Source organism: Rhinolophus ferrumequinum, chromosome 16, assembly GCF_004115265.2.
Source record: "Rhinolophus ferrumequinum isolate MPI-CBG mRhiFer1 chromosome 16, mRhiFer1_v1.p, whole genome shotgun sequence".
NCBI lineage: Eukaryota > Metazoa > Chordata > Mammalia > Chiroptera > Rhinolophidae > Rhinolophus > Rhinolophus ferrumequinum.
Genome location: NC_046299.1, coordinates 50,964,387 through 50,984,341, shown reverse-complemented (window position 1 = coordinate 50,984,341; position 19,955 = coordinate 50,964,387). Strand labels below are relative to the sequence as shown.

Genomic DNA, 19,955 nt, shown 5'->3' with positions numbered 1-19,955 from the left:
ATCAGAGACGTCAGTGATAAGAAGGGAGACATTCCAGGTGACAGGAGCAGTAAGGAAAGGGTTTGAGGTGGAATGAGCTTGTTGGTGTGTTGGAGGAACATTAAGAAGGTGAGAGTGTAAAAGGCACAGGAATGTTAGGAGACGAGGTGAGAAAGATCAGCGTTGCCATATCACATAGGAACTTGCTGGCTCCAAGTAAGGAGGCAGTGGGTTAGAGATAGGACGGTCAGATTGGAGGCTGTTGCAGTGGTCCAGCTGAGTTTAAATATGAAACCTATAGGTAAAAATGACAGTACTTGGCAAAGGCAACTAACGGAATTGTGGATTAGAAGTGCACAATCAAGGGCAATGTCAACATTTGAGTCTAGGTGACTTAGGAAAATGTGGTACCAGGAGGAGGAGTTAGGAAGAATGTTGGTTCAATTATGGACACATTAGTGTTTCCCATGTTAAAGGGGATATTTCTGAGACTTTGCTACAAAAGTGAATGACCAATGGAGCATAGAGCAGGACATAAGCATCAGTGAGTACAAACTTGACAGGCAAACGAGACTGTGGATTGTAATGGTGACAGGAGAGAAAATAGAGTAGTAGAGTTCTTGCTTATACATTTACGGAGACATTTTGGTTTCCAATTTAAGAGAGAGTATAGAATTTTCTTTCTGAATTTTTCTCTCATTTCTTCTATTTTTAAATTTATCTCAATCTCTCTAACTCGATTGTTAGCATTAAGGAGTTTGCTAAAGACCAGAACAAGGCATGTTTGCATTCTAGTTCCCTCCATCTCCCACTATTTGCCTCACTGTGTTTACCCAACCATATCCTGCTGTGTGTTAATCTTCATCTCTATGTTTTTTTGTTGTCTCATTATAAGGATTCATCAAACTCGAGGAAAAAGCCTTTGGAAACCGGGCACCGTTGTTCCAGCTCCTCTTCCCTCCCTGTCATCCATGACCCTCCTGTGTTTCTCCTTGGTCCCCAACTCTACCCACCCCAACCACAGTTCCTGCCCCCAGATGTCTTGATGCCCAGCGTGGCAGGGGAGCCCCATAGACCCCCAGGTAACTCTCCCCAAATCTAATGTTATGTGCCAGTATGCCAGAATGTAGTACCTTTCCAGGGACCTAAAGGATCAAATCAGTATACGTGTGTGTGTGTGTGTGTGTGTGTGTGTGTCCCAAGGTGGGATTATAAAGAGATATGAATCACTGCTTTAAGATCAAGCATTGATCTAGATGAATTGTGACTGAATCATTCTTGGGGAACATGGTTCTAGACTAAGGGTCTAGACCAGAGTTCTCAGAATCGTAACTACCCACGAAAGTGAACTGTTTCAGTCATGATAGGATAAGCTTTTAAATGACCAAGGGAAGTTAATACCCCGTCTTTAGGACCCCCCCAAAACAGAAAGTGTCATCTCTATTAGCTAGTTTTCTGTCCTTCGAACCTCTGAGTCTCAGTTGAGGGATGGTCTAGGAGGACAAGGAGTGAATGGGAAACGTGGAAAGGCCCTGTACATGGAATAGCCATGCCGTGTACACAGACCGACAGTTCTGGGGAAGGTGGGTAGCACTTTCTGGCTTTCTTCCTAGCAAGATTTCCTTCTTTTCCTCTTCATGCGTTGAATCTACAGTTTAAGGCAGTGAATCTCACTGGGAAAGGAGAGGTGCTGCTGGTAGAAGCCAGGGATGCTGCTAAACATTCTGCAATGCACAGGCAGCTTCCCTGCACCCCCTCACCTCCCAAAGAATTATCAGCCCAATGTATCAGTAGTGCCAAAGTTGAGAAACCTTAGCTTATGGATATAAATGTCCCAAGGCAGGAGGTGGTTGTGGTTCTAAAACAAAAGACAGAGTAGTATTGAGGATATTTGTGTCCCAGATTTTAGGGAGCTTTGGATAAGCAGAACCTTCTGGACAGACAGACTTCGTATTACTTTGTGGAGCAGCCAGATAGCCAGCTTTCTTTGACAGTTGTTAGGGGCATCTGGTTATACAGGCAGCATTATTGCAGCCTGTTCTGTACCAAATGCTACAGTGAATACGGGAGAAAGAAGGCAGCTGTCGACACTCAAAGAGCTCAGTGTTTAAATAATCAGAATATGGATATTTACATACATATAAGAATATAGTGCAGACATTGATGGGATATAAAACAAAGAATGAAAAGTATTTTTTAGAAGTGATTTTTGAAAAGTTACTTGTTTAAGGTAAAGGGTAATTAATGTATAGAAAAGGCATTTCACATTGTATATGTTGGAGGAGTGGTATGAACAAAAGCGGAGATGTCAGAGAATGAGCAAGAATGTAAGCAGACAGCTTAACTGGAGTGAAGGTACTATGTTAAGAAAATGAGTGATGGTTTGGAGTGGTAGCTCTAGGAGTAGAGCTGTTACAATGAGAGTATACATTTGTAATATTAGAGAGCTGTGTGTGTGTGTTGGAGGAAGGATTATAGTGGAAGGAGGTAGAAGTATGGCAGCATCCAGATTGTTTCATTTGCCCAGGTTGGAGGCACAACACTTGATTTTGATGTATGTTAAGATTTTTGTTTTTAATGAAATTAAAGCAAAGCCAGGCTCCTTCTTTCCCTCTTGTGTGTGCTCTTGGAGGGGTGGGGATTTGGGTGGAACAGCCAGAAATGGTTCTTTGGGAAGGAGAATGCTTTACTAAAGATGCTCAGTCTTTGAATTTCTTTTCTCTTCCCAGGAACTTCAAGGAGTGTCCAGCAGTTTCTGGCTATGTGTGACAGGGGTGAAACTTCCCAAGGGGTCAAGTACACAGGAAGGACTTTGAACTACCGGAGTCTCCCCCATCGTTCCAGAACAGATGCCTCCTGGGGACCATGGTCAGAGGCCAACCAGCACACTGGGGCCAGATTCCTGACTACTCCAGAGTGCCAGCTTCAGCTAACCCACACTGCCACACTACCAGAAAGACGCCAGGGCATTCAGGTTCCTCACTCTCAGTCCTGGGGGGATCTTTTCCATTCACCCTCCCACCCTCCCATTGTTTACCCTGTGTCCCCACCATCAAGCAGTCTTCATGTACCCCTGAGATCAGCTTGGAATTTAGGTCCTGTTTCAGGGTCTCGAGCCCCTGGTCCTCGAAGAGTAGATATGCCCCCAGATGATGACTGGAGGCAAAGCAGTTACGCCCCACAATCTGCACACAGGAGGACAGGGGGGCAGGAGTTTCTGTTTGTTCTAGCGGATGCCCCTGCAAGAGAGATCAGGGCTAGAACCCTGCAGCATAGCAGATGGTAAGGGTCACCCTTTTCCTTTCCTGGAACCACAGCCTTCTCTGTTAAACTGGAGTGTGGCAGAGTTGGTACCCTGTATCCCTGCTGGGGTTGTGCTAGTCTCATCTCACTAGGGGTACCAAGAACCTCTACCATGATGTGGCTCTTTGAGAAGGATTATGTGAAATTCCAATATCCGTTCACCTAGCAAAAGGAAGCAGCTGCTGTTTAGGGCTTTCTTTGAGCCACTTTAAAGATGAACCCATATTACTCTGGACACTAGCCACTCCTTAGGATCTTAGGGTCACCATTTTATTCCTGGATACTTTATGCCCCCACCTGCACCTGAGCCCTCATCCTCTGTTCCCTACTGTGCTACCAACTTCTATTCTTTGTTTTATGCACCTATCCCTATTACCTGACCTCCTGCCTTTCCCCATCCCCTGTTCTTGGAGGGACATGTAGCCCTGTGGTTATGGTCCTGACCACATTATTCAGGGCAGCCCACCTGCCCAGGTATTATGGACTGTCTGCCTTCCCTGTGCCCCCAAACCTTAGGCCTAGAATACGGAGCTGCCAACATAGTAACATTTGCCCTCTGAACAGATGGAGTCAGGCACACTAACATGCCCCCATCTCCGCAGCAGAATCATTACTGCCACTTGCTCAGTCGCCGTTGTAAACCCTCAGTCAGCTGAACTATTTTAGGGCCAAACATACTGTTTTTGTAAAGTATTTTTCATTAATAAATATATAAGATAGTTCTATTTAATTCCTTGTCATTTAATTATTTATTTAATCCCTTGTGTATCCCTCTTGCTCTTTTGTATGGGGTGGGCAGGCCTGGGTAAACAGGGAATACCAATTCTCAGTGGCCTGGGGCTCCCAAAGAGTGAATCATGGCATGAACAGATGTGAGTGCGTGTGCGTGTGTGTGTAGCTTTTGACTGAAAGTGAAGAGCCAAAGAATTGAAGGATATGTACTCAAGGTGTAGGAGTCAATATACCCTAAAATGGAGTGACTTCCCTTGTTATTACTGCTGCTACATTTCCCACCCCTTTCCTGCCAAGAGGCACTAAACACTTCACACACTTTCTCCTTCCCTCCTTAGGGAGATTTTCTGGGGATTCAAACTCCTCTTACAAATTCGCTCTTGATCTGTGTACTCATGGTGCCCTCCCTCTACAAGTTTGTGTGTGCCTTTTATCCCTTGCTCTCTTGTATCCCATGGCTGCTCCTCCTCTTCCCTTCCCCTGTGGAATTACTGCACTTCAGCCAGAAAAATGCACCTCACCCCTGCTCCACTCCCAAATCTTCCTCCCTCTAAAAGATATTTTTGTGGGCTCCCTTTGCAAAGAATACCCATTGGGCATTTACCTTCTCTTGTACCCCAGGTCTCAGGATCACCAAGATTGACAAAAAGAAGAGGTAGAAAGATGCTCTCTGAGACCTTTGGACCACTGCTTACCTAATTATCACCATCCATTATGAACAGATTCTGAGCACATGTAATATGAAGCAGGACATGGGCAGGAATTTCTCACCCCATCTCACTTGCATCCGGTGCCATCACGATATATAGATCTTATTAGATACATTGGTCTCTATCCATGACTCCATACATCCTGGTGTCATACACACTCTTCTAATAATTATTGATTTAATCGTCAGTTCTCCCACTACCCCTTTCCCCACGACTGTCCATCCCTGTAAAGATTCCGTAAGTCACTTGCGCCCGGATTGTGTGTATGCACAGAAATACCGCAGGAGGTATTTCTTATGAGGAACTAATTTCCAATTCCCTATTTACTCCTCTGCCTTCCAAATCGCTAATTTCTGAATGAATCATGAGGAAAACTGTCCTTTTCAGGTGAATTCTGTAGTGTCTTTGAACATCTCTTGGTGTCATCCCTTCCCTTCCCCTTACCCGTTTTGATTCTTAACCTTTGGAGCCTAGTCTGCTCTACCTGCATCTTACTCTGCCTTCAGACTCTTGACAATTCCAGTCTCCAAACACAGGCCAGGTTTCTCTCTCAAACTCCATTTTGAACGCTCACTTCTCTGTAGAACCTGCAATGCCTCTATTTCTCTTGTGCCTTAGTAACCAAAGTACCCAGATGTGGTAGCCAAATTGTTATACATTTGTTTTTATATTAGTGGGAGATTCTGAGGTTAGATTACATCTCCCCATCACACTGGGAGCGCCATGAGAGCCGGTGTCGTGTTTCCTAGCACTCATTCACCGCAGCAACTATAGCTACAGACAGCCCTCACTCACTCTGGTTTTTGCCTGCCCAGAGTTTTAACCTGATCCCTTGGCCTCGTCCTGTTTCTCTAGCCTCAGTAATTTTGCACAAGTCCCTAGAGCCTGCCCCGCCCCCGCCCCCGCACGCGCGGTGCATGCCGGTCTTAGCCCCTCTGTAGGGAAAGAGGGTCCGCCATGTTCCCCGGCGGCGCCGCCGCTTGGCTCTGGTAGCCGCCGCCCCCGCCCCCAACCCCGCCCGGCCCAGCGCCTAGCCGAGCCCCGGGCCCAGCATGGCCGCCCCGGAGCCGGCCCGGGCTGCACCGCCCCCACCCCCGCCCCCGCCGCCCCCTCCCGGGGCTGACCGCGTCGTCAAAGGTGAGAGGTGGACGAAGCCCTGGGGGCCTGGCCTGAGGAGCTGTGTGTGAGGACGGGCGGGAGACCGTCCCCTCCTTGGCGGGCCCGGATGGGCGGACGAGTGACTGGCTGCCTCCCTTGGGGAGTGGCCCCTGGGCGGGCCCCTGCTGGGCTGGGCTGTGTTGGTGGCGGAGGCTCCGCGGTCTCTCGCTTGCCTTCAGGCCGGGGCGGGGGTTTCGCTCTCGAGGTCTCCTAGCCGAAGGGGTGAGGCTCCTAGCCGCAGTAAACCCCCTTCTTTTCCTACTCGGCCTGTCAAAGCGGCCCAGAGGCCGCGATTAGCTTCCTGCTTCGCGACAGCTGCACGCCTAGCTTGCCGGGGCGGACCAAGGGGCTCGGAGACCTGCAGCCACGCGGGGCCGGGCGATGAGCAGTCAGAAATCACCTCGGCTTTGGCCCACGCTTGCTCCCCAGTGACAGCCCTCCGCCCTGTCCGCGCCTAGTTAGCACCAGCCCCAGGGGTTCGCGCTCGGCCCTCGGGTGTCACCCCGCGCGGTAATTGGGGGAAACCTTCTGGGATTGACAAGGGTGAAGGGACGAGGCCGGATTCGGCGTCCCTGGCATTAAGTGCAGAACAGATGGAGAAAAGGCAGCATAGAAGACCAAAAAATAAGCTTCGTGGATAGGAAGAAACATTTACTTAGAAAACCGTCAACACTGCTTGGTCAAGGGCCAAAAGGGGTGACCCCTCCCCTTCAAACACACAGACACTCCCCAAAAGAAAAAGTTAAGTATATCTCAGTCGAGGCAGAATTTATGGACGTTTCCCGACAACAAGTCAGCAGATTGATTTAAAATAGAGAAATTGAGGGCTGATGGAGAGTTACTTGAGATTTCCATGCTCTCTAGGAGAGCCCATCAACTTCAAACTGCTGTGGAGGTGAAAAACAATTTGGAGTGATTTTTCTTTACCATGTAGCTTGGTCAATAAATTAAAATCATTTTAGAATAAAGGCTTTTTTTTTATTGTATTGTTTATTTTTGAAAGATAGATATTTCTTTTATTTGTTTCTTTTTTTTTTTTCATTCAGCTTCCCAGATATACTGGCACGATGTTTAAACACTCTTAAGCCCAGTTTTTGAAATCTAACCAGATGTGTTTCCATTAAACTATTTAAAACAAGAATCATTTTCCTTGTGTTATTTTAATTTTTCAGTTTGAGCCTCCTTTAATAACACTGATTTGTATCCAGGCTTATATAGATAATTTTTTACAGTCAATAGTGTATCCAGCTGGGCCAGGCATTGGAATGAGCTGAATAAAGAGTTTGTGGAATCCTTGTCCTGAGAAATCTTTTAAAAGAGAGGGGGGGGGAAAAAAAAGACTGGTAGTTCAGGCATTCATCCTGTCATGAAATCCTGGAGTTCTGTGCGGGTGGGAACAAGAGACGTGTATTTTCTATGTATCTGGGTTACATGTTCATTTCCCTGGGCACTTTACACTCTCCTATTAGATGGGACAACCCGTCACATTCCTGAACAGTGAGCCTATGCTATCCTTATGATTGTGAATCTTCTTGTCTTCTTGTCATGTATATGGTATTGTTTTCCTTGTACTGCTTTCCTACAGTAAAAATAAGATTCCAAGCATAAGGCATATTCCTTAGGGGTAAGTTGTGAATCCAAAACAGTCATGTTTGATTGGTATGAAATAAAAGCCATTTGATTTAGGTAAATAGGAAAGGACCTTGTTGGTATAGAAAATTATAGTTAAAGAGAGCTCATGGATATAAGATACCACGTACTCAGTAGTATATTCTTCAACCTAACAACTTTCATTTCTTTATGGAATTTGTTAGCTCGTTGGAATGCCTGATATGGATCATATGTTTATAGAGATGGCTTGCAACAGACTAGTTTGCACTGCTTATGGAGTCTCATCTCTGGCTTCCTTGGAAATTACTGGGAAATTCACCCTTCATACAGAAATCCACTTTTAGATTTCATCTTCAGGCTTTCTTGCCTTCCTCATTCAAAAATTGTACCATAGTGTTACATTTGGTGACAGAGAAGATATATGACCACAGTGCTAGTTCAACTCAAGTTTAACTTGTTAAAATTCAGATTTTAAAGTCCAGTATGTGCTAGTTTTGCAACTGTACCATTTCAGAGTAGTAGTGATAGGGAGACCATCGTTGGCATCAAATACAAGTAGTCTTTTACTCCCTGAAACTTTTACTTACCGTTTGTCAATTTTATACTCGTATACTTCTAGTCAGCAGGCCTGTGTGTTATGGTCATGTAGGTTTTGAAAGGGATATGGCTCTTTCTGTGTTTAATAGCAGATGCCTGAAATTTGCTTCATGTGAAGTTTGAAATACTGGAATACTGTAGGTGATTCATGTATAATGTAATTAGCTCTTCACTGAAATTATTCGTGGTAATTCCACATCACTGATTATGAGTGATTAGGTTTCCTGGTTAGTTAAAGCAGATTCGTTCTGAGCCCACTCCAGCTGCTGCCTCTGATCATATGCTTCTGTTTTACAGTTGACGTAGCCCAGGTGGTTTAGGGTGAGATAGTACGCCCTCTTAACTAGTTCCTGTTAAGCATTTTTCTGTTCTTTAGCTAGGAAGAGAAACTGGAAATCGGAAAATAGAAACAAACTAGGAAAACAGTTAACTGTATCTGTATGAGTGCCTTCCTGCCACATCAGCAAATTGATATGGGTAATTAAAGCAAAAAAAACTAAATTTATGTATATTGCTCTGCCTTCTCCCCCCTGAGTTTACTTGACCTGATTTGTCCAGGTACTTCCTTCTCTTTCCAGATACTTTAAAAATGTACCCAGATTTGTAAAACTAGGTTGTCCCTTCAGATTATTAAATCCGTTAATCTTGATACAAATTCACATTATCACTTAGAGTGCATTGTCTATATCGTGTATATGTTCATTTTAGCACACATAATGTGACTCATTTTCTTTTGAATTCAATATATTTTCTTTGTTTCCTAGGTTATATTAACCTCATCTCTTTAACTACCAGATTTTCAGGTTGAACCAAAATGTTGAAGAGCGTGTGTGTGTGTGTGTGTGTGTGTGTGTGAAGTTTTTAAAGCTGATATATTTTGATGGGCAGCCTTATGATTTATTTAGGTGCTGTTGCCAGCTGCCCTGCTTATAAATCTGAGGTCATTTGGCTAAAGTGTTTTCCAGTACCTTAGCTTTAGTAGGATTGCTTATTTTGCAGTACCGATTATTAGATGAACCACGTAGGTCTTGGGGTCACATAGCTACTTCAATGTTTCTTGCTAGTTCTACTTCATTATACTTTAAACCAAATTGAATTTTAATTTTTGTTTACAAAATCTGTGGCGTTACCTGTCTAAAAAGATAACTCTTAAAAATAATTTTTCTTTTTCTTTCCATCGCCATTAAACTGTTAAGCATACTAAAATAAATCATCAGTACCATGTGTCCTAGGAAAAAGCAAAGGAACAGAGAATTTGTGTGTGTGGTGTGTGTGTGTGTGAGAGAGAGAGAGAGAGAGAGAGAGAGAGAGAGAGAGAAACATCTTGTAGTAACAAGTCATCTTAGAAGGAAAATGCCGAGGAGGAAATACAACTGGTCAGTAGTAAGGCAAAAGCTTCAGGTTCCAAAGCTATCGAATGAATTGGCAAGAGTTGTAAGGAAAAGTTTGGTGAAAAGAACCTTGATTTAGTAAATGATTTATGCCAATCATACGACTTTATTTCATCATAATGAAAATCGTGTTTATACACAGATCAAGTAAGCTGAAGCTAATTGGGCATCCTTGTTTGGTATGTAAAGTTATTTTGAACCTCAAAGTAGTAATTAAATAGCAAATATTTAATGCCTTCTGTATGCTAAAAACTGTAGGAAAACAACAAGTATAAAAGGTAAAATACAGTCTTGGTCCTTGGGGAAATAAGTACTCATGGAAAGTTATATATGCCATAAGGACAGGTATGATTATAATTGGGAGCTGAGAGGCAGAGCCAACAAGTTTGAGTTCAGTGGAGGTAGTGATGACTCTGGACTGGAATGGTCTAGCAAGTGTTTGTGTAGGAGGAAAGAGGCCGGAAAGGATGGATAGGATTCCAGTCGGCAGACGAATTGGGACCATTTATTTGTGCAACATTTATTGAGTACCTGCTTTGTACCAGACATTATCTTGGCATCAGGGATACAGAATTGAATTAAATATGTTAAGTAAGATAAGAGTCGAAGTGCTGGCAGTCTAGTTGAGGAGACATTATTGCAAACAAACAATACAATGAATTAGGTACAAAGTGCTGTTGGAGCTATACAGAAGAAATTGACTATCTTATTTGGAGAGAAAGCATCACTGGGGGAGAGCATGTTTTGAGGTGGGCCTTGAAGGATGAGTAGAATTTCTCTCAGCAGAAAGGCATGGAGTTTTTTTAAAAAGCTTGAAATAGGTGACAGTCGTGTGTAAAGTGCTTGGCAAGTAGTGGCAGGGGATGAAGCTGGAAAGGATCTTTTGCACACCAAGTTGAGGAGTTGAAATTTAAGCAAACAGTATAACCTCTGGATGATTAAGAACACAGGTTCAAGAGTCAGGCTGACTGAGTTTGAATCCTAGCTCTACCTTAATAACCTTTTCACTGTGGATAGAATGTTTAATATCACCCAGTCTCAATTTTATCATCTGTAAAATAGTTAATAAAGTATTATTTGGAGGTTTTTGAAGAATTAATGAAGACAGTCCATGTAAAGTGTGTGAACAGTGCCTGGCCTGGCACATGATAAATACTCAACCAATGGTAGCCATCACCATTATTATTATTGAAAGTTTTAAAGTAGAGGAGTGACCCATACTCTTGGATTTTGAAAGCTAATGAGGTTATTGTGTAGAACAAAAGATTAGAAGGAGAGAGGCTGTTCAATCAGAAGATTAATGGTGTAGTCCAAATGCTGAATGACCAAGGTATGAATTAAGGGAAAGACAGAAACCAGATATGACACAAATTATGAGTAATATTAGAGGGTAGGTATATGTATATTGGATCTGTGATTGGGTGTTGGAATAAGTCAGGGAAGAGCAAAACTTTTTTAAGGAAACAATCGGACTAATTTTCCTTAGGGATTGATTAAATTGAGCAATTATAGTTTGAGGCAAAGATTGGAATGACATGTAATAGACTAGTCAAATTGAGAAGGACTTTGAAAATAAGTTTCAGGTTTTTATTCCCTTTTAGTCTTTAAGAAACTACCCAAAATTTTGGGGTAAGTTAAGTTAATCTAGCTGTGCTTGTACAATCAAGAAGGAGGAAAAGTAGAGCTTAGTTCTATTTTTCTAGTACACAATGTGGTAAGAGCCTTGAACTAGCTAGCATTGATTGCAGCCATGGAGATGTAAGAAAATGAATAGAATTTGAAGAATTAATAGGACTTGGAGTCCAGAAAAAGAACAATGACACCAAAATTTTAAGCCTGAGTGACAGAATAGTGATACCATAACGAAAATAAGTCAGGAAGGGGAACCAATTTTGAAGGCAAGGTATTGTATTCAGAGAACCACCACAAATTAAAGGAACCCAAGGGATACCTGAAATTTTGAAGACAGTGCTGTAGGATTATTGAATTTTCCTTAGAGCATTTGGGCAATGCATGCTTCTACCCCTAGCAACTGAACTGAGGTACACTGTTTTTCATGTTAGGACACTTTTGATGACTCTTAGTCAGAAGAGCACTGTCATTATGTTGGTATAAGATAACATTCTAAAGCCTCAATTTCAACCATGGCTCTACCTCTTACTAGGTTGAAACAGCTCGAGCGAGTCATTTAAGTTTTCTGAAGCTTTTATCTCATTTGTGAAATGGACGTAAAACCTGCCCTATGAAAATCACAGGATGTCTCTGAGAATCATATAGGATCACGTATGTGAAAGTACTATGTAAGTTCTATAAATATATAGTTGCTGCTGTAAATTAGTGTCACATTATACAAGTATTAATTCAATAAACATTTATTAGTACCTACATTCTAATCACTAGGTATGTAGAGACGAAAGACGTAGCTCCCTCCCTTCAAGGAGCTCCTAAGCTTGTGTGGGAGACAGATATTTACAGTGCAGTTGGTAAATGCCATGATATAGGTGTGTATCATATGCTATGCTATGGGACCACAAAGGAGGGGGCACCCTTAACCTAATCTTGGAACTGGCTTGGGGTGAGGTGAACAATAATTAACACTAGTGCACCCCCAAACAATAAGGCATGCAAGTTACAGAGACAAAAAAATAGTGATGCAATTTTAAAAATGAAAATGTCTGTAGTATAGGATGTATCTGGAATGTGAGGGACGGACAAAAGATGAGGGTTGGAAATGTAGGGAGGGGTCAGATCACGAGGGCTCTCATGTGCTATGTTAAGAGAAAAAATTTAGATTTTATATAACGAAGCCCGTCGATTTAAAACCTATTGGCCATATAGGGTGAGGAAGAAAGAGACTTCTAGGCTAATTCCCAGATGGGTTAATGTATTGGTAATGGTTTAAAGGGAAAGATTATACATTAAATTTTGGACATACTAAGTTTGAGATATCTGTGGAATATGCAAGTGGAGATATTTGATAGTTTAGTAAGGATTTGGAGTTTAGGGGTGGATTCTGGACTGAGCAGTCTATTTGGGAGTTCCTCAAAATACACATTTTAGTTGAAGCTGTGGTTATGAATGAGATCACTAATTTAGTGTGATAGAAGGGTGAAGGATAGAATTTTAGGACACACACTGACACTTAAGGATCAGGAAAAGGACTAGAAGTCCATGAAGTAGGTCAATCAGGTTTAACCAGAGAAGTAAGAGAAAAACCAGGTAGTGTTTTCACGAACCCAAGAAAGGAGAGAATTACAAGGTGGATATAGAGCAGAACCAGATAAATGTGGATTGTGGAAAACAGACAAAAAGTGAGAAAACGAAGATATCTATTGTAGATTATTTTTCCAAGAAGCTCAGTCGTCAAAATAAGGGAGATCCACCTTTACATGTCTTCCTAGCTCAGGGAAGAGGTGTTCCTCCTGCCCAACACTAAACGTTCTGTCTGTGCGGTTGTATCCCACGCCCCAACCCACCCATGCCCCCATTCTATTTCTTCTGCCTCTAACTCTCCACTGGGTCTTTCCTTTGAACAGATAAACATACCTCAGTCTCTGTGATCTTATAAGCAACCCAAACAAGTAACTCTCCCATCCTCCGCATTCCTGTTTCTGCCATGTATATCGTGGTTTTCATGTGAGCAATGACTACAAGTTTAACAAATGGCAGGGACAAGCATAAACTAGCTGGACGGCATGAACCTCAAAGGAGGAGGCCTTTTTTCCCTCACTGTGTTTCAGAAAAAGGGTCCTTGGCATCAGTAGGAGAAGAGAATTCAAACGTGAGCTGATCATGAAGTTTAAAGTAAAAGTTTAGCAGAGAGTAAGGAAGAAAAAAAAGTGCACCCCATACAGAGAATGGCAGTCTCTAATCGCTAGTGGAAGAAATGTCCCTTCGATCTGCAGGGCTAGGGTTTACATGTGTTTTCTGCTTCCGTGGAACATTCCTTGGTGTGGGGTGGGGAAGGAGGCTAGAAGAACAATGGTAAGTGTATCTCTAACTTCAGTAAGATGCAAGAAGAATAGGGGCAGGTTTGTCTTTACCTCTTGTAAAGCACAACCTGTGTTTATTTTCCATGGGCTTAACCACAGGGATGGTCCTCGTGGAATCTCTAGTCTTCCAGAGAGACTGCCCCGTGTCATTGATAAACGCCTGCCTGAGTTCTGTGTTGTGGAGCATGTAAGCAGCAGGCTTGGAATCCAACCTCTTAGAGGTTTTGTTTTTTCCTGTAAAAATAGTCCTCGTGCCCCTTCCCCATATTACGTGGAGTGATGAGGTTAGACATGGTAAAGGGAAGCTGAAGGGGACTGAAGCCTTCTCTGCTGGGAGTAGTGGAGTATGGAAAAAGGAGCAGTGTCCACTTTGAAAAATGTGTTTGAGAAGTGTTGTCCTTTAGGGGAACTCAGATTTCATAGAGCTAGAGAGAGGAAGACAGCATTCTCTGAAGAGCTAAAGAGTGTGTGTGTGTGTGTGTGTGTGTGAAGGGTGGATTTTTTTTTTTAATTTCATAATGGGAATTCTGGAGGCCTCAATGAAAAGGATTGGGAGGGAGGGAGAACAGCCAGAGGATGGCGTGGTGTGAGTAGAAGAAATACAGAAAAAAATTCGAAGTCTGGGTGACAGGAGCTTTATTTTGGACCATTGCCAATAATGGCAATGATGAGAGAAGCACAGGCATCTGTCTGATACTTTGGAGTGAAGTTGTGCAGTTGGCACAGGCTGCAACCCCCTTGATGTTGGAAGCTCCCTGAGACCTAATAGTTTGCAGCCTCTGCTTAGACTTGGGGAACAGGGTTAGTTAATTCTCAGGATTCCTTACAGTAGTAGAAAAAGGAAGATCTCTGCCCCTCCCACATCCCTGATCAATGTGTGTTCCTGGTCGATTTTTCCAACTTCCTAAATTAAAACTCCTTAGGCCTTGTTTTTTAGCCACCATACATTAAATCTGAATGAAAGTGCCCCGTTAATGTTATTGATTACTATACAGATGCGCCCTTCTGGCACAATTTGGGTTAAAGGAAATTTTAAAACAGAACAGTTTGGTCTAAGTCAGGTTTTCTAGTGTTGGAAACTTGGTGATTTGAAGTGATTTTGTAGCTCTTTAGGTTGTTACAGCTAATCATCCATGTGAGCTATTTCAGTTGTTGATCATTTGCATACATTTAAGTTCTGGTTTTTCCCTATCACAAATACGGAAGAATAGTCTAAAATGAGAAAAATGTATATAGGAAGAAAAGCCTAGAAAAGCAGGAATAATTGGCTGAAGATGAATAAGTAATAAAGAAAAGCCTTTAAAAGCCTGAAATGGATAGAAATGGCTTAAAATGCCTTAAGAATTACAAAACAAAGTAGTAGTTGAGAATATTGATTTCTGATGGAAAAATGTAATCCTCCATTGACCAACAGGGTCACTATTTAACCCCCCATTAGGCCAGATTCTATTTGGTCAGTTTTCTTTTGCCTGATCAGATCACCTGCTATAGCTCCTTTCTCCAGCTGCCAAAGAGCATGTGCCTTTTTCCTCGTATTATTTACTGATATATTAAAACATATTCTTTTGAAACTCCCTATTCTCCATTTTCAGTTTCATGTTGTTAGAACAACACTGCTCTCCTATAATTTTCACTTTTTATGTATCTGTGGTGGCATTTCTTCACTTCTCAACCTGTACCCATACTTTAAAAGGTATTCCAGCTGGTCTTGAAATGTAAAGTATGGCTTGAGTTGAAAAAAGTGGAAAAGCATAGGTCTATAGATACTGATGGGCGTGGAGGCAGTTTATACTTTTTTTTTTTTCCAGATAAATAAAGACATTCTGGCTCTTGGTTAAAAAGGGGGCAACATCTCAGTGTGACTTTGACAATGTGAATGAAAACATGTAGTATTACCACTCACTGGTGACCGGGTGAATGGGGAGAGATGGAGCGGTCTCCCAGATGGATTTTTAGGAAGTCCTGCAATTTGAACAGAATTCAGTTATTAGTGGAATTATGTTGTTGATTAGGAAGTATACATAATCTAGAATTCAGTGTCTTAAATCAAACTGTCTCTTTTCCTGAGTAGAGTGATAAAAAATTCTCTTGGCCTAATGAGAAAAGTATGATCCCATCTTGATCTCAGAAATTTGTATTTAAGAGATATTTAAATTTCTCACTTTTATAATGTCCCCAAAGTAACCTGATTTATTTAGTAATCAATTATTAAATTCTGTAGTTTAAAAACAATTGGTTTACTGATGGGAGCAAATTTGATTATATCGTATTTAATGGTTTAATCTTTGGTTGGAGAAAATCATACTTTAACAGAGGTTTTTATTTTATTAGAATCTAGGCATACTGTATTTGGGGGAATAAAATGTATTTAGATGTTCTAGATGTAGTAAAAAGAAATGGGAATAAATGTATCCTAATGTAGGGGGAAAAAAAGCAAGTTCAAGTTCTATTTTACTAAATATCAAAAAAAGAAAGCAAGGGGGATTGGTGATTTAAAAGTCTTTCAAAAATTGTTGACATCCCTCTGCCTTAGTTCTTACCTCACTTCTAAGACATTGAGGTTTTTTTTCCTCATAGGCACTTTTTTAAAGGATTGAGTTCTTTGAATTTTTTTTTCTGGTGTGAGAACATGGTTCCTTATTTTTCTTTCTTAGCTAATTGATATAATTCTAACCCAGCCATCTGTTTTTAGTTATTTTGTTTTAGTTGAAATGTGAAGAAGCAATTGGCTCTATACATTTCCAGTCTTCTGTATAATAATTGATAATTACAATGGTGACCCTAAAACATCAAGAAAATACTACATATGTATGCCTGACTATAAAGTGATTTTTTTTTTCCTTAAAAATTTTTGTTTTGGAAAAGAGGGAGCTGCCTTACATTTAAGTCTATATGTAGACTCTTACTATAAATTTCTTTCTTCGTTTTGAAAAACAAGTACTGTTTGTTAAAGAGCCTTAAATGACTTCATTGATTTTGAATGCATATAGAGGTCACTTGTTGGATTCAGTAAAAAGGAATCAAATAAATTTAACAAATATATAGTAATTTTTCCTAGGTATATGATCTCAAATTGTGCTAGATACCATTGAAAATAGACCTCCTATTTTCCATTCATTTAACAAATATCAGTTTAAAACAGTACAGTTGATGATTACTTGTGGAAACCATAAATATATACTATAGGAGTAAAAAGGCCAACTATTTCAGTGCTTAGACAAATGGGAACTGTGGCTTAGAGTACATCTGCAGTGATAACATTTTACATATATTCAAAAAGTGCTTTTTCTCAAACAACTTAAATGGAAGTGAAGATGATTTACTTTTGAAAGTGTTAGATGACTCAAAAAGTGACTCCAATGATAAGGAATATACTGATGTTGAAGATGTGTGTAAATATTTTGAAAGTGTTTTGTGAAACATGAAAGTAGGAGAAAAAGCAGTATTTCAAAATTATCATGATTTATTAATGTTATTTGAAACCTATATATGCATCTAAATTAATTTATATTTCATAAGTAAGCATTTAGTTTACTAAAAGTTTCTACTCAAGTTGGCCAGAAAATGTTTTTTTTTTCCCCTTAAAATTTTTATTAAAAATATAGCTAACATACAACATTATATCAGTTTCAGGGGTACACCATGGTTGTTCAACATTTATATACCTAAAGAAGTGATCATAAGTCCAGCAACTCTGACACTGTACCACCGATCACAGTATTATTGACTATATTCCCCATGCTGTATGTTACATCCCCTTGACTTATTTGGAAAACATTGTTATATGAATATATATATATATATATATATATATATATATATATATATATAGTCTTGTTAGGAACATGATGAATCACCTTATATTTGGGATTTCTTTCCATTCAGGCTTATGTGGTTTATTAAGTTATATTTATTATATTTCATTGAAGATGAAGAGTGTATGATATGTTTTGAGAGTTCTCCCAAAAAATGTTTTGACTTAAAAAAGCTTAGTTTAAAAAAAAAAAGCTTAGTTATCCCGAAAGAACCTTAATTTTGTGAGACAATTCATTTCTCTAATAATTTTCAACAAAGAACATGTTATATATACAGATTAATAAAAAAATAGATTACTCTTTTCAAAAAGTTTTACAAAAATTAATACCTCTATCAAATAGAAGAAACAAAAACCAGCTTTTCAGTTTTATTCTTATTTACCTAGATCCATTGATTAGTTTTATGTTAATATATTAATAGTGATTTATTTTTTTCTTAATTTAAAAAAATTGCAGCTGTCCCTTTTCCCCCAACACATCGCTTGACATCTGAAGAAGTATTTGATATGGATGGGATACCAAGGGTTGATGTTCTGAAGAACCACTTAGTAAAAGAAGGTCGGGTAGATGAAGAAATTGCACTTAGAATTATCAATGAGGGTGCTGCCATCCTTCGGAGAGAGAAAACCATGATAGAAGTAGAGGCTCCAATTACAGGTACACTTATTTATGTTTTGGATATTATTTTTTATTATACCATTATTTAGTTACCCGGATATGAAGCTGTTTCCTCTATAGCAATATCATATACAAATTAATGTTACATGGGCATTATCTTGAATTTTCCAGTTATTTTCGTTAATTTTTTTTTATTTTTTTTTTAGTTTTTGCCTATTTTCAGTGAATAAACATGATCCTAAATAATCTGCGTGCAGAGTTAGTCTAATATGCTATTGTGAAAGTTTCATTAGTTGTATTGGCCATGATTCAGTTGGATCCAACAAATACTTATTTGCTTTCAATCAATAGGGGCAAATGCCTCAGTGTCGTATGGGATACCAAAGATGATCATTTAGAAGTCAACAGAAAGTATTGAGTTAGATTGGAGATTTTACTGCCACCATTATAATTTTGTCATCGTAAGACACACATGTTTGGTTTCTTAAACAGGATCTTTATAAATTTAGATGAAAATTTTGTCACTGGCTACAAGTTTCATTACTTTTGTTATATCTTATTCTAGATCTTGAGCACATAAACATTTGGGTACACATCATCCCTATCATAATTCTTTGTAGATGACTTCTCATACATTTCTGGATAGAATTTACACTATCTCTTATGTAAAAGAAATTAGAATTTAAGTGAAATTTGTTATTTCAGAGTTTTTTTTTTTTTTTTCATATCTAATAATTTTCTTGTTTCAGTGTGTGGTGACATCCATGGCCAATTTTTTGATCTGATGAAACTTTTTGAAGTAGGAGGATCACCTGCTAATACACGATACCTTTTTCTTGGTGATTATGTGGACAGAGGTTATTTTAGTATAGAGGTAATAATCATATACTGTCATTTGATATGCTTTTAAGTGCTTTCATAGATGATTTCCATTAATTCCTAGTAAAATAAGTTCCTTGAAGTACCTGTATTGGGTTCTTTTTAATACCTCTGCATTTTCTGAATAAATAGTAGTTTTAAAGCTACTATTTATTCTTCTGTCTTTCAAACTATTCTATTAACTTTCTCTGTATTACTGTTTATATAATTATAATTGCCATTTTTCCCAGTGGAAGTTTTAAGCAAACTGAAGGGTTTATATTACCCTGTTATCTAGTAGCCCTAAGGAACTAGTGCTTTTTATCTCTTACCCCTAAAGGTATTAACCCATGTGAAAAAAGATTAATTGAATTTTCTCTGATTAAATAAAGCACATTATAATGCTTTTATTGCTTAAACCCTAGTGCTTCTATCCCTCCCTGTGTAGCTATTATGACCTTAGTATATCGTATGGAATCTTTTTTTATTCTGAAATTATTCATTTGTTTTAAAAAACTTAAGAGGCATTAAAATGACCTGTTGATTATCACTTAATGGTAAATGGTTCTTTTTGCATCCTTTTACTTTTCTAATTATATAAATAAAATCGGGTAAATATAGAACAATTTGTATTTTCTAATATGTGCATCTCTTTAAATTTTTGTTAAAATTGTGGTAAAATTGGTATGAAGATTATATATATTTCAGGTATATAACATAATTCAATATTTGTATACTCTTCATTTTTTAAGTGAAAATAGACCATATTATAATATTTTTCTGTAACTTGCTTTTTTCCATCCATCCGTATACTGTGATGTATTCCAGGTCAGTAAATATGAAATTACAGCATCATTTTTAATAGGTGCGTTGTATTCCATTGAATAAAGAAACCACAATTAATTTAATCAGTTCCTTATTTTTTGATATGTAAGGTATTCCCAGTTTTTTGCCATTACAAATGATGTTTCATTAGACCCATGTTACTTATACGTCTTTGCATACTTGCCCAATTATTTCTGTAGGACAGATTCCTAGAGGTAAAAATTGCTGGGTACAAGCTCTACCAATAGATACTCATGTTGAGCATTCAGTATGTTCCAAGCATGTTCCAAGCACTTACTACATGTTAACTTAATCCTCACAGTAACATTATCATGTAAATACTGTTATTTTATCCATTTTAGAGAT

General features: G+C 39.5%; 2 protein-coding genes across 11 annotated transcripts in view; both read left to right on the top strand.

Annotated features, from left to right (window-relative positions):
* Positions 1-4,004, top strand: part of USP54 (ubiquitin specific peptidase 54) — a 117,954-nt gene extending 113,950 nt beyond the window's left edge. For 8 of the 10 annotated variants that reach the window (XM_033129890.1, XM_033129888.1, XM_033129889.1 and 5 more), the window contains 2 exons: positions 875-1,061; positions 2,709-4,003. In XM_033129890.1, the coding sequence (XP_032985781.1) occupies positions 875-1,061; positions 2,709-3,265 (744 nt within the window). In that variant the 3' untranslated portion in view covers positions 3,266-4,003. Of the gene's footprint in view, positions 1-874; positions 1,062-2,708 lie in introns of all 10 variants that reach the window. The other 2 variants (XM_033129891.1, XM_033129893.1) reach the window with 2 other exon arrangements.
* A 1,717-nt stretch (positions 4,005-5,721) lies between these two features.
* The window catches only part of PPP3CB (protein phosphatase 3 catalytic subunit beta), a 44,176-nt gene continuing 29,942 nt past the window's right edge, over positions 5,722-19,955 (top strand). The window contains 3 exon segments of the mRNA XM_033130383.1: positions 5,722-5,861; positions 17,745-17,945; positions 18,656-18,780. Of these exon segments, the coding sequence (XP_032986274.1) occupies positions 5,777-5,861; positions 17,745-17,945; positions 18,656-18,780 (411 nt within the window). The 5' untranslated portion in view covers positions 5,722-5,776.